Below are 27,926 nucleotides of genomic sequence, written 5' to 3' on the forward strand. Positions count from 1 at the left end.
TGATATGGAAGCAACTGAAGTGTCCATCAATAGATGAACGAATAAAGATGTGGTATGTACACACACACACATACAAAAACACAGAGGAATATTACTAGTCAGCCATAAAAAAAAAAAAAAAAAAAAAACTTGCTGTTTGCGACAACATGGATAGATCTAGAGGGTATTATGCTAAATGAAATAAGCCAGGCAGAGAAAGACAAATATCATATGATCTCACTTATATGTGGAACCTAAAAAAATGAAACAAATAAAAATAGATTCATAGAGAACAAATGGGTGGTCGGTTGCCAGACGGGAGGAGCTGACGGTGGTGGGTGAAATAAGTGAAGGGGATTAAAAGGTACAAACCTCCAATTATAAAGTAAGCCACGGGGATATAATATATAGCATAAGGAATATGGTCAGTAATATTGTAATAAGTTTGTACGGGGAAAGATGGTTACTAGACTTATTACGGTGATCATTTTGTAATGCATGCAAATGTCAAATCCCTATGTTGTACACTTGAAACTAACATAATAGTGTATGTCAACTATACTTCAATAAAAACAAATAAAGCAAGCAAAGCAGTCATTAAAAAAAAACAAAAACGCAAAGAAAGCCTTTCCAATTTAATATCTAACTTTCCTACTATGAGTTGGCCTAACTAGGGTTGAGGAAAAATCATGTTGGATGCTTACTTCATTTTCATGAGTCAAGTGTTAGCTACACCATACCTTAGATGAGCAGAAAATGGAAGACTTTTCACAAACTAACCAACCCCCAAATCCTGTCTTGAGGGCCTAAGGAGTAAAAACGCCACAAGAAAAAAGTGTCATATATAACACATAGCACGTTTCCGAACGTTTCTGTAAAGTACCAAATCAGGATGCCCAGCTGCCTGGCACAGGCTTTCAATAAAGAGGTGACTGTAAGAAGAAACAGTCCATCTGACTCCCAGGCTATGCCCTGGGGCACCATCACCCAGAGCCTCAGCCCCTCAGGGACAGAGTGCAGGCAAAGTTCTGGGACAGGGGTGGGCTTACGTTGTCATGAAATTCTACTGAAGTCACGTAAGGGTAAAACTTTTTATGCTAGATCTTAAGGGCAAAATTTAAAACTTAAAGCACAATGCCACATTTAAGTAATCTGAAGTATATGAATTTAAATAAGTACATTCACAGAAATTCAGAAAAAAAAGAAACCACACAAAATCTGGAGTGGATGCCTGCCCCAGGGGTGACTTCAGGCATACGTTAAAAGCTGAAGGATTCCTAAATGTAATTGTCATTGTGGGAAAGCCTCCTGGCTAAGAGGAAAGGATTGCATCACCAAAGTAACTGAAAGACCAGGCTTTTGCACCTGGCCTTGAATAACAAGCTCCTACAAGCAGCTCAGAGCCTCCTTCCCTCCACTCAGGGGAGGGCGAGGAAAGGGCACGAGCCAGTAACCACCCAAGAAGGACAAGAATCCGTAATTCCCTTAGGTCTCTGGTCCCCACACTTTCCTGCTACTCTTTTAGACCTCAAAGATTAACCAAAGAAGAGAATTTTAATGATTTCCCACTAAACAAGAGACTAACTAGAGAGAATAACTAAAATTCTAACAGTTTGTTTTCCCCGAAAATATGTTAACCATTCTCTATAATTCTCAGATTTATGAGAATATGTGACAAGTCCTTGCAGACACATGTTTCTGTAAAGAATTTTAAGTGTGTGAATAATAATACATCTACCATTTGGGCTGGTCCTTTATGAATTTAACGTCTGTAAACCAGCAAGTTAAATACTATAATTCTTGTTTTTATAGAGGAAGAAATGAGATCTCAGGGAAGTTAAGAAACTATACAACTAGAGGAAAGATTGCAAAATGCATCTTCTGACATCACAGCCCGCACGGTCCCTACTATTTCTACTTGTGTCTATAGCCTTAATTACCAAATGCTCTAGAAATCCCTGTTGTTTCTCTTACTCTTCTTCTTCTTTTTTTTGGTTCCTTCTTATTTAAGTGACCCGTAATCTCTGTATGCAATCAAGACAGGGAAGCAACACTGCCAGAGAAAAGAGTGGGAAAAACCAGGAATGGTAAAGCCCCACGGTGATGCAGTAGCTCTGAGAGACTAGAAGTTCCAGTCCCCAGGACAGTCCTAGGCTATGCCTCTGGCACCGATGTGGTTACTGAGCCCCCTTTTGCTCTCAAACGTGTCCCAATTTGGATGATAAGTTATATGCTGACTCCTTGGAAAAGTAGCTAATATTTACAAAGCACTTTCCATGAGTCAGACCTCTTAGAGGCATAATATTATTTCATCCTCACAACAAGGCTAAGGAAGTGACAGAGGCCCTGGTATCATCCCCATTTGTTCTTTGGACACAGAGCTTTGAAGCAGTCAAATGGGGGAAGCCACAACCCACACTTGTGTCTGCCTCACTCTGTACCCTATGCCCTTAACGACCTCGATACTGGTCACAGCCTGAAGACCACTACTGTTTCCATGAAGGGTAAAATAAGTTACAAATAAATTCTGTATTTTGAAAACTGCTATTTCTCACTTACTATGATAAATATTGCCATCAGTCTTAGTTAAAGTGAAAAACATGCTGGTGGGAATGTAAACTGGTGCAGCCACTGGAAAACAGTATGGAGGTGTCTCAAAAAATTAAAAATAGAACTATCATATGATCCAGCAATCCCACTTCTGGGTATACGTCTAAAGGAAATGAAGTAACTATCCTGAAAAGATATCTGTACTCCCACGTTCATGGATTGCAGCATGATTTATAATAGCCGAGGCATGGAAACAACCTCATCAGATGGGTGGATAAAGAAAATGTGGTGTACTTAGAAAATGGAATATTCAGCCATAAAAAAAGAAGGAAATTCTGCCATTTGCAATAACATGGATGATAGACCTTACATGTGTATCTTAAAAACCGAACTTATAGATGCAGAGAACAGACTGGCGGTTGCCAGAGGTTGGGGGTTTGTAAAATGAATGAAGGCCATAAGAAGTACAAACTTCAAGTTATAAGATAATAGGAAAGCAAGCAAGCAGAGATTGCATCTAGCACTTTCATGTCTATTCATTCATTATGAACAGAAGCACACTCAAATATGATATAGCAAAAGAAACAACTGCTTTAGTGCCACAGGTTGATCTCAACTATTTCCACCATAAATGATGACAGTAATCACTAGTGAACCTACCTTGTCCCAGACCCTAGTGATGCTCTACTTTACTGCAGTGACTAGCCCAGACTTACACCACATACGTGTACATACATGCACATCCTGGCTTGGGCACCAGTATGCCTGTAGCACCGGCAGCACAGTGCCAGGCTCAAGAGAGGGGGCTGCGGAGGGTGAATGAGGAAGCAAGCGCTACTAGATGACAGCACTCCACGTCTGAAAAGCTGTTGCATGAGCCCCAAGGAAGTTAGCCTTGGTGGGCTCAGATAATGGGTACAACCTTCTTTATTTTGCAAATGATAGGAATCAGGTTAACAGAAGGTCAGCCCTGCCCTCTGCCGCTGGTTCTCCACTTACTTGTCACTGGAGATGCTGCAGTCTATGACTGTTTTTCTGCTTGTATTGATGATTATAAATGGCAGCTGAATGGTGGAATTCAGAGCTGGAGGGCCCTGGTTCTGCTGTTCATTTTGCCGATTTCTCTGTACCAGGTTTTTGAAAGCGATTTGCTGTAATGATCAACAAAATTACACATATAGTTATTTAACGTGGATAAGTGAGTTGGAACTAAATGAATTAAATACATTTAAAATATAGTTTAAAATTAGAGCATTTAAAGAGGCCCTTCACCTACGAGTTAATTAAACATTTAAGAAAAAAGATTAGAATGATCCAACTCAATAAATGTATTTCGAGGGAAAAAAGTATACATTTAAATGGTGTCAAACATATCCTAATACAAAAAATGGGGCCCATAGTTTCCATCAAACATAGAAACAGGATCTTACAAATCTGGGAGAGCCAGTGGCACCTGCAACTCTTCTTAAGAGTGATACAGCAAAAGGACTTGTTTTCTGTTTATCTAACAGACTCCTGAGAGTTTAGGGTTAAATACGCCCCTTAGATTGTCTAGCCCAGAAATATGCAAACTTTATAAAGCCACAGAACGCTCTCTTCAAATGAAATCTTCTGGGACACCCACTGTTTATAAAACAGATGAAAGCATCCTTGCTCTGGTTGGCTGCACTGGGGCTGAGTCCTGAGCCCTGCCAACTCTGCCCTCATTCACCGCTTAGGTTCCTTCACAGAACTTCTAAGCATCTTTAGGGCACAGTTTGGAATCTGGTCCAAGCCCCTCCCCACCTGATATCTTCCAGATGAGGGAACTGAGGCTTAGCATTGATTATAAGGTATATAAGGCCTGAATCTTTACAATGAATCTTGCTGCTACTTTTAGTTATAGCCATTAATCAAAAGTCAAAGAAAGAGACCCTGCCACCCCCTTTTATTTATTAAAAAATTTTACTGTATTTATTTTTGGCTTTGTTGGGTCTTCGTTGCTGCGCACGGGCTCAGTAGCTGTGGTGCACAGGCTTAGTTGCTCCGCGGCATGTGGGATCTTCCCGGACCAGGGATCGGACCCGTGTCCCTTGCACTGGCAGGCGGATTCTCAACCACTGCACCACCAGGGAAGCCCCCCCCACCCCCCTTTAAATAAGGCAAATGTATCTCAGAATTCCACAGCTAGAAAGACCTTACACAGCTGAAGTCTTTCATCTGCCTGTGGAACAGATACTGGTTTAAAAAGCTCCTGAAGTCACAGCCTTTCAACCCTTCCATCAGCGTGTTCCCTCTTCTCACCCAGTAGTGATGCATTTAAATTATTTTCTATGTTTTAGCAACCTTACCCTATGAGTGTTTATTTTAGGTCCTGGGCCTTAACTGAAGCTTGATTAAAATTACTGTCATCTTAAAATGGCTGGGTGCTATTTCCCTAGAAAGTAAACATTTACTCTTTTAAAATGCACAAAACAGAAGGGAAACCAATTTATTCTAGCCCTGACAGTGTGTCCAGAACCATCACTGTCAACACCATTCATTACCAAACATTACTTAAGTCATACTTATTAATTTGTTCTTTTCTGCTGCTAACAAACTAAGGCTATTTTATATTCAATGCTTAGTTCACTTAATAGAGGAAAAATATGCTGAAACTGTAACACTGGGAAAAAGAATTATATGTTTGAATACTTCTGCCTAGCTTCCTTACTCTTCTAGAAAAAGCATCTCGGAGACACCCCCATACTCTTCCTAGCTTTGTGGTCCTAGTGCCATGGGAGGGCCTCGGTAGAGCGGGGAATATAAACAGCGGTAAGTAAAAGTTCTTATATATGTACGATTCATTGTTAAATACTGTGTACATTTAATAGCATCAAAGATTTTTCTTGTGCAAAGCACTGTGAATACATATATAATGTTATTTGGATAGTAAAAAGAAAAATCATTTCCCATTTGTTTTAAACTGATTTCCTTATTTGTTGCCCTTTGATTGATTTCCTTCAGCCTGTTGTTCTTTTCCAGGCTCATTAACATTTCAGAGGCTAAGCAGCTTCAGGTGTATTCAGACATTCATTTTGCCCTGCATTAGGAGCTCTGGAATTTACTGGCTGGAAGGGACAATGATACGGACAGAAGCAGGGCATCTAGATGATCTGTAGGCAGAATCTACTCACACCATTCCTCTCCCACATCACCAAGGATGAAACAGAAGTGGTGCTATGTAAGTAAAAGTGACCTGGGTCATGTGATGTCAGTAGCTGTGACCTTAACTTGTTAAAAAAAATTAAGCTAGCTTAGCCACAGCGAGGCAAATTTTTCCTGTTTAGGGACAACTTGCTTAATTTTACGAGGAAGAAATAAGCTATATGTCTACCAGAAGATTAGAAGTTATTCTTGGGGTTTCATTTTAATGTTTAGAGAGACTTGCTTTTATAAATGTTGACAGCTAGGTTGTGCCTGGGTTGAAATCTTCCATAAACATTTACTTTGAGAGACAGTAGAGAAAAAAGAAACTTAGGACTTCAAAAAAAAAAAAAAAGCAATGTTCATTGTATAAAGATAAGCAGGGGAAAAAATATTCCAGTTCATCCTCTGTGCTGGCCATCTAGGGATGCGAAAGCCCCACATACATGAGGGCGATTCTGCCCAACGCAAGTCTTTCTGATAAACAGATAATTACAGGCATACTGATAAACAGGTTTTTAGAATAACATATGCCAAAAATCAAGCTCCAAAATGTTCCATGAGGGTTTTGAGGAAATGTGAGGAGGGCCTGGCACAGGGTTTTAGGGCCTGTGAGTTGGGAGGGAAATACTGCAGATACTGCGGGGACAGGGACGACAGAGGGGGCAGCCGGCGAAGGTGACGGCGAGGCAGGCCAGGTCTCTCAGCAGGCAGAGCTGTACGGGGAGCAGCACAGGAAGAAACTGTCAGCTTTCAAGTTTTGTTTTTCTTGTAAGCTGCAGAATGCTCTCTTCCAACAAAGCCTACTTTGGAAATCCAGTATGAAAAGTACAGAAGACGCCTGCTCCAGAGGTAGTTCCCACAGGGGCCAGCGCGAGATGCAGACGCAGAGCAGCCAGAAGGCGGTGCCTAGTGAGGAGGGAACATCACGGGGGGGGGGGGGGGGGGTGGGCTGCCTGTGCTGGGGGAGCCTCTGTTCCATCTACTGCTCCCCTGCCCCGCTTCCTCCCCTCCTTCCTCCCCAGACCACACGCAGCTGTGGAAGGGCTAGCGGTCTTCTCCTTCCTCTCTGATGTGCACGTAGATGTGAAAAACAAACGAACAAAGAAAAAGAAATACACGTCTAGAAAGTGAAAAACAAAAATCTGGAACGTGTAGGAATACTTAACCTATTCTGTCCATGAGACAAAGTGAGTATTTTAGGGGGGAAAAAAAAATGTTGCAATTATTTGGTAATTTATTGCTTCCTTTGTTTCTGAAAAGTAGATTACACCCAAAATGAAATAGGACCTATGGTTGTTCAAATCCACATGGATTTCATGATTGGTTGAAAGCTTTTCATATAAGGATAATTTGCTGATTAAAAGCAAAAGTATAAAGACTTGCTGGCTCATTTTACAAAGTCTTTCTGATTGGACTGAAAATGACTCTCTGTACTGCTCAAAGTGAATTTTTACACCAACTGCAATTACCAAAAATAGGAAAAAAAAGGTCCATCTACCCTGTGATTTTACCTCACATGATTTTATACAAGGCCTCTACGATATTTTTTTTAAATTACCCAGATTCTAGACAGTTATCAAAAAAAAGCATAAATACAGGGATCCTTATTACACTATAAAATTTAATTTTCCTAAACAGAAATGCATTTTAAGTTTTGGTATTTCTACAAAGCTTATTGTGTTATAATGTCACTTACAGATAATAAGTATTACAGGTGGATTAGATTATTTTACTCAAAGTGCCTAAAATTTAACTAGCCTTACTCCTTGATGTTCCAAATAAGGGCTAAAATAATTTCTGTTCAGAGTAAGGATAAGAGTCAAAAGTAAACTGTTGCATAATATGTTCCACGTTAGAGCTGCTGTGAGGCCCCCTGATGTCGGCGAGAGATGGGGCAGGCAGGTCATGAGCACGGTGATGAGCTCGGGCGTGGCGGAGGCTGCCCTAGCACAGCCCCACCAGATACTCAAAGGCACCCAAAGCAGAAAACGCCGACTCAAAGCAAGTAAGGGGAGAGGCAGAATACAGGTAGAGAAAGTAATGAAACACATCCCCGCTTCTTTACCTGCAGGAGAAGTTCCTGAAGCTGGGCCCGCTTCTGCTTTATCCGTTCTATCCGCCTCTGCTTCTCTATCTTTAAAACACAGGTTACAAAATAGCAATGAACATATGCAGAGTAGAAAGTACTGCTCGCTTTTCAGGTCCCAGTTCTGAGATATCGAGAATTTTCCTTAGAGACACTCAAGCCGTTTTAACTACGAACATCAATAAAGGCAAATCACACCTTCTGGGGTTGGGTGAGCAAGCAGGCAAGACAGCAGAACTGTGGCAACTGCCATCATAACGACAACCATCCCCTTAGTGAACACTTGCTCTGCAGTACCTGCTGCTATTCATTACAGAAGTGCTAATCAGAGTAACAGCTAACACGCGGTGAATACCTACTCTACTTGCCAGCACTCCGCTGAGCCCTGGACACATGTTCTCTTAATTCATCTTCACAAAACCCTAGAGGTAAGTACTGCTGTTACCCCTTCTGCAGTAAGGAAATGGAGGCACAGAGAGGGTTAAGTAAATGCCCAAGGTCACACAGCTGGTGAGTGGCAAGAGCCAGGATTTGAACCTAAGCCACCTGGTTTCAGAGACCCTATTATTAATTCCTTTGCTCTATGAACCCCCAAGAATGAGGTAAGATCTCATTTAAGATCTCCGTTTAACTGCCTTTTAAACGGGCACAGCTGCTAATACAGAGCGGCTACATATTCAATACGAAATCCCTACTTGTTGTAAGAAACATGCTTATGGGACAAATCTCCCAGCTTCAAATAACTATTATTTTCCTCACTCTCACAGCTACCTAGAAAACATATATTGGGGTCTGAATTTCCCGTAGATGAATTCCTCACTGTGTCTTTGGGCAAAAGCCAACGACATCTAATAAGACATTTTTCTTATCTACTCCAGCAGCGTATTTCTTTTTCTTTTTTTTTTTTGGGCCACGCCTTGTGGCACGCAGGATCTTAGTTCCCCAACCAGACGCGCAGAGTCTTAACCACTGGACCACCAGGGAAGTCCCATAAATATGTTTTGTTTGTTTGTCTGTTTTGGCTGCACCGCGTGGCTTGCAGGATCTTAGTTCCCCAACCAGGGATGGAAGCCGGGCCCACAGCAGTGAGAGCGCCGAGTCCTGACCACTGGACCGCCAGGGAACTAAGCAGCGTCTTTCTTGTTTGCTCCCCATCTAGTCCGCACCAAGAGTTTCTCTCATGGTGCCTTCTAACCACTACCACACTTGAATCCTAAAACACTGAAGACCCACTGTAAAATCTGTGCTCTCCCCCGTTTGAAAAGATGCTGCAGGGGGTTCCCCCTGTGTCTGAAGCTGTGACAGGGCAGCCCCCATCTGCCCCTCATGCTCTGCACCCAGCCAGGCCAAGCTGTACTGATGCTGCCACTAAAACACTTCTCCAGCCTCACTGCCACAGCCAGAACTCAGCCCCGCTCCAACCCACCCGCCCTCACTTTCCCTCCTCATCTTCCTGTCAGTTCAACTTCCAACCCACTGGTAGAGTGATCCTTTCGAACACACGCCCTCAGCCCTCTTCCTTATCATTCTCCAGCAGCTTCGGTTGTTTATGGGATCAGGTCCCTACTGCTTTAGCACTCAGAAACCTATGCCCCCTCTCCTCGCCTGTACCCTGGCCACACCCACTGCGGGCATGCCCTCTTCAGCCTGCCTCAGCCCGGGCAGTGCCTCTGCCTGGAGAGCCCTCCCTGCCCTGAACCACTTGGCAGACTCCTACTCCTCCCTGAGGACTGAGCACAGGGATGTCTTTTTCTTGGTAAAGCCCTCCCATATCTCCCTTTCCAGAGAATCTGTACATACTCCTTTCGCAGGAGTCATCACATTTCTGGTCAACTCCTTTTACCTTTCTGTTCTCCTCAATTAGTATGAAAGCTCCTTGGGGTCAGAGATTTTGTCTCGTATAATCTTTGTTTAAGCACATGGTAGATGCTAATAGATTACTGCTTCCTGAGTCTTTGTTATCGGCTTAATATTACTGGTAATTAATATAACCCTCAAATTTCACTCTATCAGGAGGAGAAAAAAGGACATATCCACTGCAGCACATGAAGAACATTATTCTAGAACTTCTGATGACTGCCTGGTTTCTCCCTCCATCCACAAGTGTAATAATACCAAAATTTTTTGATTTGCTGGAGGGAAAAAGGGACTAAAAAAAACACGAAATCAACCATATTCACCTCTAAAGCTGTAGTCAGCCTTGGTCTATTACCTTCAATGGCCATGACAGTAAAATTATGTCAAATCAATTTAGAAGTAGTATGTCAGGACACATGCTCACTTAGGAAAGATTTTGCCTAATGATTAAACTCAACAGAATAAACAATGTTTTGGCATATATCATCCACAAATTCGTGTAAGCTGAACATTCCAATAAGGATTCAAATGAAATACCATACCATTCTGTTGCCACTGATTCTAGAGTCAAAGGTTAAATACAAGAAATAAACAGCCAACTTGATCCACTTTTTTGGATGGATACAGCAAACATTTCATCAAATAAGAGAGCATTTCTATCACACGAGTCACCAAACATTTATTAGTAGAGTGCTCATAATGAAATTAGAATAAAATAAAGATCTCCAAAAAAACAGTAAAAATCAAGTCATTTAATTTCTCTGTCCCTCGGTTTCATCAGGACATGAGTCAGACTAGACTTCTCTAAATCTCCTTCCAGTTCTAAAATTCTACATAGAAGAATCTGCTAAAAAAAAAAGGCATACTATACATGAACAAACAATTAGGAATATTTTAATACTATGTGATTATATTTCTAAATTAAAATGTCTCCGATGTAAAAGAAAGCAAACTACTGTCTGGAAACAGACTTTCCTCACTTACCTCCAGGTTTTGACATTCCTGAGCAGAATTGGTAGGCAAGCCGATCCACTTGATTTCTTTTTTTTCCTTTGAAATTATGTTCATTGCCATTAGCACATTTAAAGCATCATAAACTCTTCGCCTAATGTTCTTCTGGTCATAAGCCTGCTAAAAAATATTTTTATTGAGTGATAAATTTTAAAGGTTAAGATACAGTCACAGGATATTAGAATAGTTAATTAATATTATTATAATATCTTCAAAGTCCTGAAAGAACTGTACACACAGTGAAAGTATCCTTCAAAAGTAAAGATGAACTAGATACTTTCAAGCAATCTAAAACATAAAACAATCTTAAAAATAAAGATTATGTTACCAACAGATCTAAATTAAACAATACTAAAGGGCCTTCTTTAGGTAAAAGAAAGATAATCTAAGATGGGAGCTTGGAGATATAGGATGGAATGAAGACCAACTCAAAAGGTAAATCTCAACACTCACTGTAATAAAACAGTATCTTGTAGAGTCTAGAATATATATAGAATATACAGGACAATAATAGTACATATATGAGACAGGTGTAATGAAGTTAAAATGGCTTAAGGCCATGCAGTGCTAGGAGGATATCAGACTTTGAAAAGTCCAGGACCCATGTTTTAAGCTCCAGTAAACAGTGCTTCTCAAAACGTGGTCCATGCACTAGTGCTGACCTGCGAACTATTACTAATATACAATGAAAATAGTGAACTTGCACCAAAATATAATCACACAGATCACTACACACACTGTTTAGTTCAGCTGACTTTTTTTTTTGGGGGGGGGGGCGGTTAGCAAGACTTTCTTAATGAAGGAAACTGTGTTAACTTACATTGTGGAAAAGCCCCTTATCTCACTGTGCCCAGGTGGGTCATAAGAACCAAAGCCAATCAATCTATGAAAATAAAGGATGGTGGAGCACTGAATCAATTTAAGTATAGAACTAAACTTAAATAAATGGGAGATTTAAGTTATAGGACTGAATGTAAATATTAGAAATCCTGACACTGTAGAAATAATGATAATACAACAACAAATATCAGAAGGAGGCAGCAAAGGAAGTCTGCTGGTTTCCTCCTCTTTGATATTGGAAGGGGCATGAATTCAAAGCGGATGAACTAAGTACCAATTTGGGTACAATATATTCGTTTAAAGTCATAAAAACAACAATAATAATAATATTCTTTTAACAACTGCCACTAATATATTCAATCTGAATCCTGTGGTAGAGGGGAAAACTGGGAGATGGGAATAAATAATAGGCATATTGATTTATTTTTCCCTCCATAATCAACAGATACTGGTCTACAGGTGATAAGAAATAAAATACTGAAGTTACTTAAATTGTAAAAAAAAAACAAAAACAAACAAAGAACTACAGACTACAAACCTTCCAAATTATCAGAAAAAAACAACAAAGCAGTGAATAAACAGAAAAAAAACCCAACCCTTGCGTATATTTGGGAGTGGGGTGGGTATTTAGTAAAAATGTGTGTATGTTAGATGTTGAGAAGTGCTAGGAAGAAATGCCTCATTGTAGTGACAGCTGAGTGAAGATTCGGTGGAGAGGAGAGAGAAACCATATGGATCCCCAGCAAAGAGAATTCCAGGCAAAGGAAACAGCAAGTGCAATGGCTTGATTAGGAGCATATCCACGAAATCTGTGGCTGGAGTGTAGGAACTGAGGGAGTGGATAGTAGGAGATGAGCGATAATGCTGGGCCAGGTCGCACGGGGGCTGGGAGACCGTTTAGAGAACTCTGAAGCTCACTGAAAATCAGAATGTCGTATACTTTTTTTTTCAAGTGCCCAGGGAAATTAAAAGAAAAAGAAATCACCACATAATGGCTCACAAGAAAAATCTCAAAGCAATCCCCCCAAAAAGGAAAAAGTTCAACTCACAATTTCCGATCATAGGTAATAAAGGTAAAAATTCATGGCAATGAACAAAAATTCCTACCACCTGGAACTATAAGAAACTTTTCTAATGCAATTCTTGGGTCAAAGAGGAAATTAAAATCAAAGTTACAGAATATCTAAAGAATAACATATCGGAATCAATGGGATATGGCTAAAGCCATGCACAAGAGGAAAAGGTGGGACTTCCCTGGTGGTCCAGTGGTTGAGAATCGGCCTTCCAATGCAGAGGATGCAGGGTTCGATCCCTGGTCAGGGAACGAAGATCCCACATGCCGCAGGGCAACTAAGCCCACACACCGCAACTACTGAGCCCATGCACTCTGGAGCCTGCGTGCCACAACTAGAGAGAAGCCAGCACGCCACAATGAAGAGCCCGTGCACAGCAACGAAAGACCCCGCATGCCACGATGAAGATCCCACGTGCCACAACTAAGACCCAATGCAGCCACATACATACATACATACATACATACATAAATGGAAAAGTCACAGCCATAAAGACTTCCATTACTAAACAAAGATAATAAAAGTAAATAAAGTATACATCATAGTCTGCAGGGTAGAGAAATAAAAGTAACTTCAGGAAAGAGAACAGACTATTAAATACAGATAAAAACAGAAATCAACTGCAAAACAGGAGGTCGATACAAACAAATCTAAGAGATGTTTGTTTTTTTTTATTTTGGAAATATAATTGCAAATAATTTTGAGAGCATGGATGAAATGGAGGATATTCTAAGAAAATATAAAATACCAAACTGACTCTTAATGGAGAAAGCAATTGTAAACAGACTAATTACCAAAAAAGAAACGGAAAAAGCTATCTAAACTCTGCCTCCCTACCAAATCACCAGGCCTATTTCTATAAAATTTCGGGGAACAGAACTAGACATCCAATGCCATTAAATCTGTGATGGAGTAAAGAGAAAGAGAAAACCTCTAAATTCATTTTATAAAGCCAGCATAACACTAGTACTAATCAAAATTGCAAAGATGGTACTGAACTGCAGACGGGCACCACGGAGGCCTGCGAGCAGGTCCAAAAGGGGCCCTTGAAGCTGAAAGGCGTCGCAGAGCTCAGCATGACCGAGCAAAGACAAGGCCAAACGCCTGGAAGCGACGGGAATGAGCACACAGGACAAGGAGAAGAGGTACGGCCTGGAAAAGTGGACCTCGGCCCAGGTGGCCTTGGAGGAGATGCAGCAAATGCAGAGGATCCTGAAGAAAGCATCCAAAACCCACAAACCGAGAGCAGAGGACTCAACAGAGACCTGGACACGCTCACGGACCACTATGACATGCCCAGAGTCAGCTGGGCAAAGTGGCTTCCCTGCCCCAGGGTATGCAGTGGCATGGAAGGGATGCAGAAGGCAAAGTTGGGGTTACGTTTGGTGCCTTTGGTATTTTCCAGAAACATTCTTTTACACACACCCTTGTGTCTTCTGCTAAGACGGTGCTTTTCAAAGCAGTGTGCCCTCATTCTGGACTTGATTAAAGTAAGACTGTCCTTTTATTCTATTTTGATTTCTTGGTAGCACATAGGAGGCAAACCATTTTAGTTTGCACTGGGAATTTTTGAAAGTTTATCCAGAGATTAAGGTTATTTCTGGGTAAGTGACATGGGAAAGTGTTTTCACCCCTGAGCTGCATCTACCTCTTTGACAGCCATCCAGCTGCCTTTGCCTGCATGAGGCTGACTCCAGAGGACAAGGAGCTAATGCCAGGGTCGCCTGCAGCATGTGCACCCCTTTAGGGCCCTGCCTGGGCTGCCTGCCAAGCTCCCTCTAGCTTGGGGCTTCTGCTCTTCCACCAAGAGCCTGGGGAGGCTGTTTGAAGCTTCGTGGCCTTCAGTCGGCCTCCCCAGCCACCTGGCCAGTGAGACAACGCAGCCTGGGCAGCAGAACCACCACCTAAGGCGAGGATGGAATATACCCCTTGTCCCTTTCTGAATCTGGGCCAGCTCGTAGCCTCTTCTCCCAATACCCCATTCCCGACATGTCTAGTGAGTGTTGCCAAGGCAGACGTTGCTAATCGAGCACAGCATTCTTTGTAACAGAACTCAGACATGGTCTGCTTCCCTACTCTCAACACTAAGATCGAAGTAGTTCCCGTATTTATTCAGACTTGACACATTAATGTGTTTGGCATTCCTGGCCTAAGGACACCTCAAGGGTAATGGGACCAAGGCGGCAGAGTCCCAGCACAGACAGACATGGGTGCAGTCAAAAAGGAGGACCCAGGTTCTGATGCTGGAGAACCAGGAACTTTGAAGGCCTATGTGTACTCACTGGATAAAGATCAAACTGCATATGCTACTGGGAGAAATGTCTGTGTTGACAAAGACACTGAAGGAATAACTAAGGCAGAAGAGAAACCCGTCTAGGACTCATATGTGAACTGCAGAATAAAGGGAAAAAAGTTATTACACTGAAGGAATAACTAAGGCAGAAGAGAAACCTGTCTAGGACTCATATGTGAACTGCAGAATAAAGGGAAAAAAGTTATTAAAAAAACAGCAAAGACGGTAAAAACAAAAGTAAAAAAAACCCTCACCAATCTCATTCATTAATACCAGTGTAAAAATCCTAAAATTTCAGGAAACTATCCAGAACTTGATTAAATTCAGCATCCACTCCTAATTGTTTTAATTAAGAAAAAGGAAATCAACATTCATTAAAAAATTAAGTTATGGTTACTGTCATCTCAAAATAAAACCTTTATCATAATTAAGGTTGCAAAACTACAAATATTTCCACTAACGTCAAGAATTAAAGACTCAATATGACTACAGTTACTACTATTACTTAATATTGTTGTGGAATACATATAGTATGACTACATTTAAATAAAATGCAAACTGATTTATAATGATAAAAAGCATATCAGCAGTTGCCTGGGGATAGAGGGCGAGGGAGGGATGGATGACAAAGGCAGGAAGAACCCTTTGGGAGTGATGTAAATGTTTTGTGTCTTGATTATGGTGGTGATGACACAGGTGCATACAACTGTCAAAACTCACTGAATTTTACACTTGAAATGAATACATCTTACTGTATGTAAATTATTCCACAATAGATAAGGAAAAAATAATTTAATTGTACACTTAAGACATGTGTATTTCCCTCCCTGCATGTAATTTTATCTCCATTTTTAAAAAGTGAGAATGATTTATACGTGCTAAAAAAGAGGCTCTAAGATAAATATTGTTAAGAAAATAAAATTTAAAATGAAGCATGTGGGCTTTCCTGGTGGCGCAGTGGTTAAGAATCCGCCTGCCAATGCAGGGGACACAGGTTCGAGCCCTGGTCTGGGAAGATCCCACGTGCCGTGGAGCAACTAAGCCCGTGCGCCACAACTACTGAGCCCATGTACCACAACTACTGAAGCCCATGCGCCTATAGCCCATGCTCCACAACAAGAGAAGCCACCGCAATGAGAAGCCCGCGCACTGCAACAAAGAGTAGCTCCCGCTCACAACTAGAGAAAGCCTGCACGCAGCAATGAAGATCCAACGCAGCCAAAAATAAATAAAATAAATAAATTTTTAAAATAAGTGAATAAAATAAAATGAAGCATACAAAAGCATAATCACATTTGTGTTTACAATAATAAAAGAAATAAATTTTATTATATATATGCATAAAGAATGTCTGGACTGATACTCAGGAATCTGGTAATAGTGAATAGTGCCTTTGGGGAGGCAGATTAGGGTCTGTGGTAGAAGAGAGATATTTTTTATTACATACTCTTCGGTACAAGTGGATTTTTATAAACATGTTCATGTAGTATTTTTTCAATTAAAAACGAGATAAAATTTTCTTATTGACTTAGACATAGAAGAAACACTAAAAGGTTCAGAAATGTATCTGAAGTCATTCAAATATAAAAAGCATATTTTTAAAAAGTATGTTTCTTCAATAACCCCCAAAGACATTTAAAAAATACTTGTCCATCTTTATGTTTAAATAAATCAGTAAAAGAATTCTTTCTAGAGATAAACCCTCACACATATGGTCAACTTATCTTTGATAAAGGAGGCAAGCATATACAGTGGAGAAAAGACAGCCTCTTCAATAAGTGGTGCTGGGAAAATTGGACAGGAACATGTAAAAGTATGAAATTAGAACACTCCCTGACACCATGCACAAAAATAAACTCAAAATGGATTAAAGACCTAAGTGTAAGGGCAGACACTATCAAACTCTTAGAGGAAAACATAGGCAGAACACTCTATGACATACATCACAGCAAGATTCTTTTTGACCCAGCTCCCAGAGAAATGGAAATAAGTACACAAATAAACAAATGGGACCTAATGAAACTGAAAAGCTTTTGCACAACAAAGGAAACCATAAACAAGACCAAAAGACAACCCTCAGAATGGGAGAAAATATTTGCAAATGAAGCAACTGACAAAGGATTAATCTCCAAGATTTACAAGCAGCTCATGCAGCTCAATAACAAAAAAACGAACAACCCAATCCAAAAATGGGCAGAAGATCTAAATAGACATTTCTCCAAAGAAGATATACAGATGGCCTACAGACACATGAAAGAATGCTCAACATCATTAATCATTAGAGAAATGCAAATCAAAACTACAATGAGATATCATCTCACACCGGTCAGAATGGCCATCATCAAAAAATCTAGAAACAATAAATGCTGGAGAGGGTGTGGAGGAAAGGGAACACTCTTGCACTGTTGGTGGGAATGTAAATTGATACAGCCACTATGGAGAACAGTATGGAGGTTCCTTAAAAAACTACAAATAGAACTACCATGCGACCCAGCAATCCCACTACTGGGCATATACCCTGAGAAAACCATAGGTCAAAAAGAGTCATGTACCAAAATGTTCATTGCAGCTCTATTTACAATAGCCAGGACATGGAAGCAACCTAAATGTCCATCGACAGATGAATGGATAAAGAAGATGTGGCACATATATACAATGGAATATTACTCAGCCATAAAAAGAAATGAAATGGAGGTATTTGTAATGAGGTGGATGGAGTTAGAGTCTGTCATACAGAGTGAAGTAAGTCAGAAAGAGAAAAACAAATACAGTATGCTAACACATATATATGGAATCTAAGGGAAAAAAAAAAAAAAGGCCATGAAGAACCTAGTGGCAAGACGGGAATAAAGACACAGACCTACTAGAGAATGGACTTGAGGATATGGGGAGGGGGTGGGGTGAGATGTGACAGGGTAAGAGAGTGTCATGGACATATATACACTACCAAATGTAAAATAGATAGCTAGTGGGAAGCAGCCGCATAGCACAGGGAGATCAGCTCGGTGCTTTGTGACCACCTAGAGGGGTGGGATGGGGAGGGTGGGAGGGAGGGAGATGCAAGAGGGAAGAGAAATGGGAACATATTGTATATGTATAACAGATTCACTTTGTTATAAAGCAGATGCTAACACACTATTGTAAGGCAATTATACTTCAATAAAGATGTTTGAAAAAAAAAGAATTCTTTCTAAGACAAAACAACAAAAAATCAAAACAACAAAATTTCCCAACAGACAATATGAAACCCTCAAGTAAAGGAGGAGTTGGGGATTCCCTAGCTTGTCTGAATCCTCGAATTGACACAGACAACCCAGAGAGGTACACTGCTGCATCACTCAACACAGTCAATGTCAAGTGCATGATCTACCTACCGAATCAGCTGCCAAATGGTTATTTGAATTGGTGAACTCGGACACCAGCTCATCAGCTACTTCATTATATGATGTTGTACCTTTCCGCTGAACTTTCTCACACACTTTCATTGAAAAATGTCTCAAGCCCTTTCCATTTTTATCTCCTTTTTTGCTTCGTTTGCTAAAAGAGAAAAAAAAATTATACTCCATTATACTTATTAGAGATTTCCTTTACAAAACATAAAATAATGTGAGAAGACAGGAATTTGATAAATTTCACATTGAATTAGAGATAAGGAAATGTTTTAAACTTAATTTTTGCCTTAAAAGCCTAATAAAGTGTAAAGCTAGAGTGCTTTTCTATGCCCACTCATTTATTCAATAAATATTTACTGACCAGTTACTTACTATTATGTGCCAGGTACTGTTTTACACATTGGGAGAAGATCCGTGAAAACAACAGACAAAAACTCTGCACTTGCAGAGTTTATATTCTCAATACTTATCATTTTGTATTCTACGTATGCTACAGCTTTTTTTTTTTCCCCACCTAAAATTAAAAGTACCACTATTCTCAGGTTCAGTTATCTACTCAATTTTCAATCAGAGGTCACTGGTATTAATAACGAATCTACATCTTCGGTTATCTTAAGTTAGGTTAATGCCTAGGTCTAACCTTTGATAACTTAATCATTAAAATTTCAGGGGTGCAGTTTAGTTCTACTAATATCTGAGTACCAATTATATCATAGGAACTGTATTAGGGACCAGAAGTACAAAAATGATAACTGAGGCAAAATCCTTTCCCTCAATGAGTCTTGAGGCTGGAAGAGAGACAAAACAGACATATAATGACAGATAATTCTAATATAATAATGTAAGTGCCAAGTGAGAGTTATTCACAATGTTCTATGGGAATTGGGAACGGGGATATCTAGTCTAACTGGAGGAAGTCTTCCTGAGTAAGAATCAGTGAAAACAATCAACAAAGTGAAAAGGAAATCCATGGAATGGGAGAAAATATTTGCAAACCCTTTATGTGGTAAGTGGTTAATATCTAAAATATCTAAGAAACATCTACAATTCAATAGCAAAACAAATAACACAATTAAAAAATAGGCAAAGGACATGAATAGACATTTCTCCAAAGAAAACATACAAATGGCCAACAGGTATATGAAAAGGTGTTCAACATCACTAATCGTAAGAGAAACACAAATTAAAACCACAATGACGTATGATCTCACGCCTGTCAGGATGACTATTATTAAAAAAAAAAAGATAACAAGTGGTGAGAGTGTAGAGAAATTACAATAGAACCCTTGCACATTGTTGGTGGGAATGTAAAAATGGTACAGCTGCTATGGAAAAAAAATATGGAGGTTCCTCAAAAAATTAAAAATGCAACTACCATATAATCCAGCAATCCCATTTCTGGGTATATACCCAAAAGAATTGAAATCAGGATCTCAAAGAGATATATCGGTCATGTTCATTGCAGCTTTATTCACAATAGTCAAGATATGGAAAACTCATAGATGGATGAATGGATGAAGAAAATGTGGGGGGGGGGGGGGGGTGTGTGTATATGTGTATATATACACACACACAGGAATATTATTCAGTCTTAAAAAAGAATAAAATCCTGCCATATGTGACAACATGGATGAACCTGGAGGACATCATGCTAAGTGAAATAAGCCAGTCACAGAAGGACACACATTGCATGATTCCACTTACATGAGTTATCTGAAATAGTCAAACTCACAGAAGCGGAGAGTGGAATGGTGCCTGCCAGAGGCTGGAGGGAAAGGGGAAATGGGGAGTTTGCTATGCAAAGGAACCTAGACTTTATCATATTCCATCAATATAATTATATTCATTTATAAGTTATTTACATGTTCTACTGTGTTATGTCCATTAAGAAATAGATGCTAAATGTACTTTTCCGAAGAATAAGGACAGATGTCTACTTTCTTTTTCCCACATTCCCAATCATCTGTGTAGCACTCATTGTGGTCACAGACTACTACTGAAATACTGTGATGCCACTAAATGGTACTGAGTAGGGGAGTGGCCTGGTGAAATTTTCAGTGAGGCAGAGATTCTGGCAGCAGAGTAACTTACGAAGGGCAGAAGCAGAAACAGGAAGACCTGTTGAGAGGCTACTGTAATAGCCCAGGCAAGCAATGCTGAGTCCTGGAATTCAGGAAACTGGTAGGACTGGATAAGAAGAGATGGATTTGCAAAAATGTTAAAGATAAAAATCAGTGGAGGACTTCCCTGGTGGCGCAGTGGTTAAGAATCCGCCTGCCAATGCAGGGGACACGGGTTCGAGCCCTGGTCCGGGAAGATCCCACATGCTGCGGAGCAACTAAGCCTGTGCGCCACAACTACTGAGCCTGCACGCCACAACTACTGAAGCCCGCACGCTCTAGAGCCCGCACTGTGCAACTACTGAGCCCGGGAGGCACAACTACTAAAGCCCACGTGCCTAGAGCCTGTGCTCCACAACAAGAGAAGCCACCACAATGAGAAGCCCATGCACCGCAACAAAGAGTAGTCCCCGCTCGCCGCAACTAGAGAAAGCTCACGCACAGCAACAAAGACCCAACGCAGCAAAAAAAAAAAAAAAAAAAAAATCAGTGGAACTAAACGATTGATTGGTGTGGATTGTAAGGAAGAATAGGACAATGATCCTTAAAAGGAGGGGTCATTTACTGAGATCAAGGACCCAGGAATGAATTCATGAATTCCATTATGAACCTTCTCATTTGCACTGTCCAGTACTCTAGGTGTAACCCACATGTGGCTATTGAACACCTGGAATGTGCCAAGTCTGAATTGGGTATGCTGTCAGTGTGAAATACACACTGCATTTCAAAGACCTTCATGAGAACTGAAGGTAAAAGAGCTCATGTATAATTTTTATATTAACTACATGCTGAAATATATTATTTTAGATATATTAGATTAAATAAAAGATATAAAATCAATTTCACATATTTCCATCTACTTTTTAAATTGGCTGCTGGAAAATTAAAACTTACATGTGGCTTGTATTACATTCTATCGGGCAGCAATGATGTTGAGTTTGACATGCCTATAGAACATCCAAATGGGTATATTCAATAGATAGTTGAATATATTAGTCTACAGCTAGTGGGAGAGGTCACTTACAAACTTATCAGCACGTGTACCCAAGCCAACTCTCCTTCCTACCAGTCTCAGAGAATTAGGTAACCCTCTTCTTTTTCAAATCTAACTTCCTTTTACAAGATAACAGCTTTATTGAAATACAATTCACATACCATGGACTTCATCTTTTTAAAGTATACAATTCAGTGGTTTTCAAAAGTTATGCAACCATCACCACAACCTAATTTCTTCATCCTAAAAAGAAACTCTGTACCCATGAGCAGTCATTCCTCAACCTCCCTGCCCCCAGTACCTGGCAACCACTATTCTATTTTCGAGTTCTATAGATTTGCCTATTCTTCAATGTCAACTTTGCAAATGGAGTGCTTCTGTTTCTGTATTGTTTGCTGTCCTTGAGCTGGCCCATCCAGTTTTTTGTTTGTGTTTTGAATGTACAACCTATCATGGAAGCTGAATCTGTTCAAGACTCCAGCTCCACCTACCAGTTTGAAGGAAACACCGAGGGCAGAAGAACACGTTAAACTATACAAGAGAGATGCGATAAGCAAAATCTTTAGGATTTCTCTTCAGGACATATAATGTGGTTTCTTCAACTAATAATTTGTAAGGGAAAAGAGGAGCGAAAGAGTGAGCGACATACAGAGGGGGAATCTACAGATTAAAAAGACATCAATTTATTTAAATTCTGATTCATACAGACTGTAAACACACACACACACAAACACACACACACACACACACCCCAGTTATGGGGGAGTCTGGGAAGACAGCAATAGCAGCATAGTTCTCAAACTCTCCAAATCCCCACATAAAAACCAATGGAACTAGGCAGCAAAACCTGAACCCCTTGACAACATTTACAACAAAACTAGATGACAAAGTACCTTCAACAAATGCCAGAATACAAACTACCAATAGCCAAAAGGCCTACACAGTAGTGTCTGTGTGGACAGAAAAAGAAATATTCAATGAGGCTGCATTTAATGGAACTCAGAACAGGATAAGCCCAAAATAGGCAACAAGAATTTGCTAGAAAGCACAACAGGCCAATTTGAGAGCAGCAGTTGAAATAAGAAGGAGTTTTGACCTCTCAGTACCAGCTGAGTGCAAGAGGCTGCAACAAAGACTGAAGAGGTTGCAACAATCTAGCCCATATGACTCCCACAAGTGATATTCAAGAGAAGATTAGAAATATTAGAGGTAGGCAAAGAATATATAGACAATAAGAGTATCTGAAGAAGAAAATCAAGGCAAGGGAACAGAATACTAAATGCTAAGTAAGTCAAGAAAATGTTCATGAAATAAAAGAAAAAAGAGACTATCAACCTAGAATGACATATACCAAAATATTCTAGTAAAACTGCTGTATTTCAAAGAAAAAGACTTTTTAGGTATCTAGAAAAAGAGAGTATCCTTTTTTTCAACAGCAAATTGTTACATTAGAAGAAAATTAATATATTTAAGAGTCTGAAAGAAAGTTATGAGCCAAGGATTTTTGTATCCAGCATAACTGACTTAGACAATCAAAATGACTAAAGAAACATTGACATAAAGGCCTTGTGAGTATTTACGTATAGTTACCTGTAGACGTGAGACAAAATGAGGGCTAAGAGGCAGACAGTATAGTATTTAAATAGGCAAATGTTCAAATACTGTGGGACTATTATGTATGACTATTAGAAAAATGGGACGAGAATGGAGAGAGCATATGTAAAAAAATTTTTTAATGTTTTCAATAAACACATTAATGGTTATATTAGTATTAACATTTGGGACTATTGAGCACATAATGTGGGATAAATTCAATGAGTAATTACCATATACATTAATTCTAACATCTCATCCCCAAGGTCCTTAAAGATCAAGATTCTTGGAATGGAAAAAAGAGGATTGGGATGTAATGGAGAAGAGGTTTAATAAGATTTGAATTGGAAATATCAATATGAACTCATGAAGTACTGTATCTTTGTGGGTGTGTATCTTAGCTCTCTCCATTTAAAAGGACTAGAAAATATGACCAACCTAGTAGCAGAGAGCATCCTTAGCCCCTAACTGGAGCTTGACATATAATTCACCCTAAAGGAAACCAGAGCTTCTTAGAGAAATGGCTGATTCCATGTACAGGGCAGGAAATGGACAAGATGAACCCGGAACATCTTGTCACACCAGATAACAAACAAGCTATCAAAGACATCTACGGTCATATCAAAAGGACTTATGAGTCAAGTATTATAGAAGAGGCTCCCACAGACCTAAGACGGGACAATTTAAGTTTCAATAGCGATAATAATTGCATTGTATGAAACCCATCAAATACGTTTACATTCATGAGTTTATAATGATTTTTTTATTTTTATTTTTTATTTTTTGGCCACGTTGTGCAGCATGTGGGATCTTAGTTCCCCGATCAGGGATCGAACCTGTGCCCCCTGCATTGGGAGCACAGTCTTAGACACTGGACCACCAGAGAAGTCCCTATAATGATATTTTTTAAAGGGAAGACTTGTTCACCTTTGGAGGAAGACAGAAACAAACTCATCATCTTGAAAACTGGTCAGTAAAGGGAAGGGATCAAGCTTTATTTTGCTTTCCTATATAAACTGTCCCTTCAGGTAAACAAATAGTAGAAGAGGCAAAGAGTCTTTATATAAAAGTAGTGCCATTAGTAAATGAAGTAGAAGTGACAGAATAACACTAATAGCCACACACAATGAATTAATAGATACAAGCATTAAGCATCAGTGGCGTTCACATCAAAAAAAGAGAGATAATCAAATGTTATTTGCCTTATAACGGAAGAACACACTACTATCTATATTCTAGCCAAAGGATCAAACGTCAGTCTAATAAAGCCTCTGAATCTTACTGCCAAACTACAGAAATACAGGGAACAGAGAAATATACTGAGATGCATGTGAGTATGCAACCAGCGAAATCTAGGCTGTGGGAAATTTGAAAGGTCAAATGGCCTAGTTCCTTCCACAACTGAAGTATAGGAAAATAATGGGACAGAGGAAAATTCTATATATAAAAGACAATCAACTTTTGTTTTTAATGAGCAAGACTAAAATGTTCCAAAGGATGCACATTTAGGTGATAAAACTAATCAAACATGCAAGGAAGTGATAACTATAAAAATCAGGATAATGGTTATTTATAGGGGAGAGAGGGGATGGGGGCATATGGAGGGGCTTCTGGGGTTCTACTTCCTCATCTGGTGATGGTTACAAGAGTGTTTGCCTTAAAGTAACTCATTAGTTATACATTTGCTTTTTGGTGATTTTCTGTATCTGTATTTTATTTTACAAAATTAAAAAAAAAATCAAACAAACAAAACATGACATTTGAAACAACTCGAAATTTGAACGCTTACTAGATATTTGATATTAAGGAATTACTGCTAATTTTCTTAGGTATAATAATGATATGTTTAAAAATGAGTCTTTTTAGAAATAAATACTGAGATATGATGAAGATGATAGGACGTCCTGGATTTGCTTTAAAATAATATAGAAGGGGTAGGGACTTCCCTGGTGGTCCAGTGGTTAAGAATCCATCTTCCAATGCAGGTGACACGGGTTCGATCCCTGGTCAGGGAGCTAAGATCCCACATGCTGTGGGGCAACTAAGCCCGTGCACCACAACTAGAGAGCCTGCGTGCCACAACTACAGAGCCCATGTGCTCTGGAGCCTGCACACCACAACTAGAGAGCTGTGCACCGCAACTACTGAGCCCGTGTGCTCTGGAGCCCGTGCACCACAACTAGAGAGAAACCCACGCACCGCTACGAAGAGCCCGCACACGGCAACAAAAGTTCCCGGGTGCCGCAACTAAGACCTGACAGAGCCAAAAATAAAAAATAAACAAATAAAATAATATAGAAGGGGTATATACAAAACAAGAGACACCATTATTGCTTAAGTTCAGAGATGGGTACACAGGAGGCTCATAATATGAATCATCTACTTCTATATTTAAAATTCTCCAAAATAAAGAGTTTTTTAAAAAAGAAGAGAAAAATAATGGTTCTAGCATATCCTCGGTTATTTACATAGATTTAGTCCTTAGGCTCAGTTTCCTCCACTCAGCCCAGCCTTCTCAGGAAGGGGTCCTTATACATCACAATACCATATTAATTAATACAAAGGAGAACTCAACATGTCCAACCCATAACTCCTGATCCTACTCCAGTTCTCATCTAGATGAGTGACAGCACCATCCACCCAACCACCCGAGCCAGAAACAACAGGTTCATCCTAATCTCCCTTTCTATCTAATCAATCTAATTCTATCAAATCTAATCTAAGTCTTGTCCTAAAGAGCTCTTAAATTCAACCTCTTCTCTCTGTTCCCACTGCCCTAGTTCAGGCCCTCATAATCTCTCTCAGAATATAACTAGACATAAAAAAGAATGAAATAATGCTATTTACAGCAACATGGATGGACCAAGAGATTATCATACTAAGTGAAGTCAGAAAGAGAAAGACAAATATCATATGATATTGCTTATATGCAGAACATTTTAAAAAACGATACAAATGAACTTAGTTTTACAAAACAGAAATATGCTCACAGACGTAGAAAACAAACTTATGGTTCCTGAAGGGGAAAGGGTGAGGGAAGGATAAACTAGGAGTTTGGGGTTAAAATATACACACTACTATATATAAAATAGATAACCAACAAGAACCTACTGTATAGCACAGGGAACTATACTCAGTATCTTGTAATAACCTATAAGGGAAAAGAATCTGAAAAAAAATATATATATATATATACAGACACACACAATATATAACTGAATCACTCTGCTGTACACCTGAAACTAATACAATACTGTAAATCAACTGTATTTCAATAAGTTTTTTTTTAAAAAAAAAGGAAAAAAAAAGAATATAACTAGAGCCATATAACTGTTTTCCTTTGTGCTACGTAGAGGCGAGGACTTTCAATCCCTCCTCCACATGGCCAGCCTGGTGACCTTTCTACATAACCCTGATAACCTGGTGCTAATGGTGGTAAAGAGCATACACTCCCTGAATGGTAAGTGTGTACCAGTCATTGGACTAAGTCATTTCATTTCTCAAAAGAATCCATCAATTCCTGTCTGCTACATACATTTCCCCACAAAGCCCACTCTATGCTGATTTGCCCTTAGAGTTTAGTGTATTTAGACATAAATGGCTAGTCACACCTAAATTTACATAACTAGTGCAAGTTAGGTAACAAAATAAATAAGAATTGCTAGAGACAGGAGCACAGGAGTTATTTTGAAAGAAATATGTTGTGTGTGGGATTTTACATTTATGTTAAGAATTGGACAATGGCTTAAAGTAAATAAAATCCTTAACTCAGTGTTTACATATTTTTTAAAAGCCAGGGATGAAGCATTGTTTTTCATATAATTCTAGGTCTTTTTTAAAAAGGGAGTAATAAGACAACCATACAGTAGTTTTGGGGGGATCACTTGACTAATTTGCCCTCTACAATCATACCTGGATAATATTTAAAGGAAGAAACTAAATAGGAATAACTAGATTTTTTAACAACTATTAAATGCTTATGGACATATTCTCGAAACACAGATACAAGACTACAGTATGAGTTTTATACGGTCAGTTCAGTGTATGAACTGATAGACTTGAAGAAAGCTGTGGCTAAGTATCAACACTGGTGAACTATTTATTAGCTGTATATTTTCAGCAGTTTACTTCATTTAACTCTGATCCCACAGTCTTCCTTGATCTGAAAAATAGAGACACAAATACCCATCTCACTGTGAGGATTAAATCATACACCACATATAAAACCGGTCCAGGAAGATCCCACATGCCGTGGAGCAACTAAGCCCATGCGCCACAACTACTGAGCCTGCGCTCTAGAGCCCGCGTGCCTAGAGCCCGTGCTCTGCAACAAGAGAAGCCACTGCCATGAGAAGCCCATGCACCGCAACGAAGAGTGGCCCCCGCTCGCTGCAACCAGAGAAAGCCCACACGCAGCAACGAAGACCCAACGCAGCCAAAAATAAATTAATTAATTAGTTAATTAACTTTTTTAAAGAAAGAAATTAAGCCTGATCTTTGGAAGGCTGGTGGAGCAGCATGCCAAAACCCAATCAATGCCTACATTAAAATTCAACAGAATTTAGAATAGCTAATACCTGCAGTACACAGATAGGAGATTTGGTCCTGGAACCAATTCTATAAACCACTTCTTTAAAATTTAAGTGAACAACACCTCTAGTAAAAGAACATTAAAAGGAAAAAGGCTATATAAAGAACTCAACAACAACAAAAACAACTCAACTCAAAAATGGACAAAGGACTTGAAAAGACGTTTCTTCCAAGAAGATATACAAACGGCCAGTAAGTACATAAAAAGATGATCAACATCGCTAATCATTAGGGAAATGCAAATCAAAACCACAATGAGATACCACTCACACACATTAGGATGGCTATTATTAAAAAAAAAACAAAAAAACCAGTAAGTGTTGGGAGGATGTGGAAAAATTGGAGCCTTCGTGCACTGCTGGTGGGAATGTAAAATGGTG

At 39.5% G+C, this 27,926-nt stretch overlaps 1 protein-coding gene and 1 pseudogene across 13 annotated transcripts in view; one reads left to right on the top strand and one right to left on the bottom strand.

Moving 5' to 3' along the window:
* TFDP2 (transcription factor Dp-2) overlaps positions 1-27,926 on the bottom strand; it is a 175,571-nt gene that overhangs the window by 6,400 nt on the left and 141,245 nt on the right. For 12 of the 13 annotated variants that reach the window (XM_057545099.1, XM_057545093.1, XM_057545098.1 and 9 more), the window contains 4 exons: positions 18,232-18,394; positions 10,625-10,771; positions 7,763-7,831; positions 3,529-3,680 (listed from right to left, as the gene is read on the bottom strand). In XM_057545099.1, the coding sequence (XP_057401082.1) occupies positions 3,529-3,680; positions 7,763-7,831; positions 10,625-10,771; positions 18,232-18,394 (531 nt within the window). The remainder of the gene's footprint in view (positions 1-3,528; positions 3,681-7,762; positions 7,832-10,624; positions 10,772-18,231; positions 18,395-27,926) is intronic. The other variant, XM_057545090.1, reaches the window with a different exon arrangement.
* Positions 12,706-14,828, top strand: LOC114238590 (protein FAM32A-like; annotated as a pseudogene).

The sequence above is a fragment of the Balaenoptera acutorostrata genome, chromosome 4 (genome assembly GCF_949987535.1).
Source record: "Balaenoptera acutorostrata chromosome 4, mBalAcu1.1, whole genome shotgun sequence".
Classification (NCBI taxonomy): domain Eukaryota; kingdom Metazoa; phylum Chordata; class Mammalia; order Artiodactyla; family Balaenopteridae; genus Balaenoptera; species Balaenoptera acutorostrata.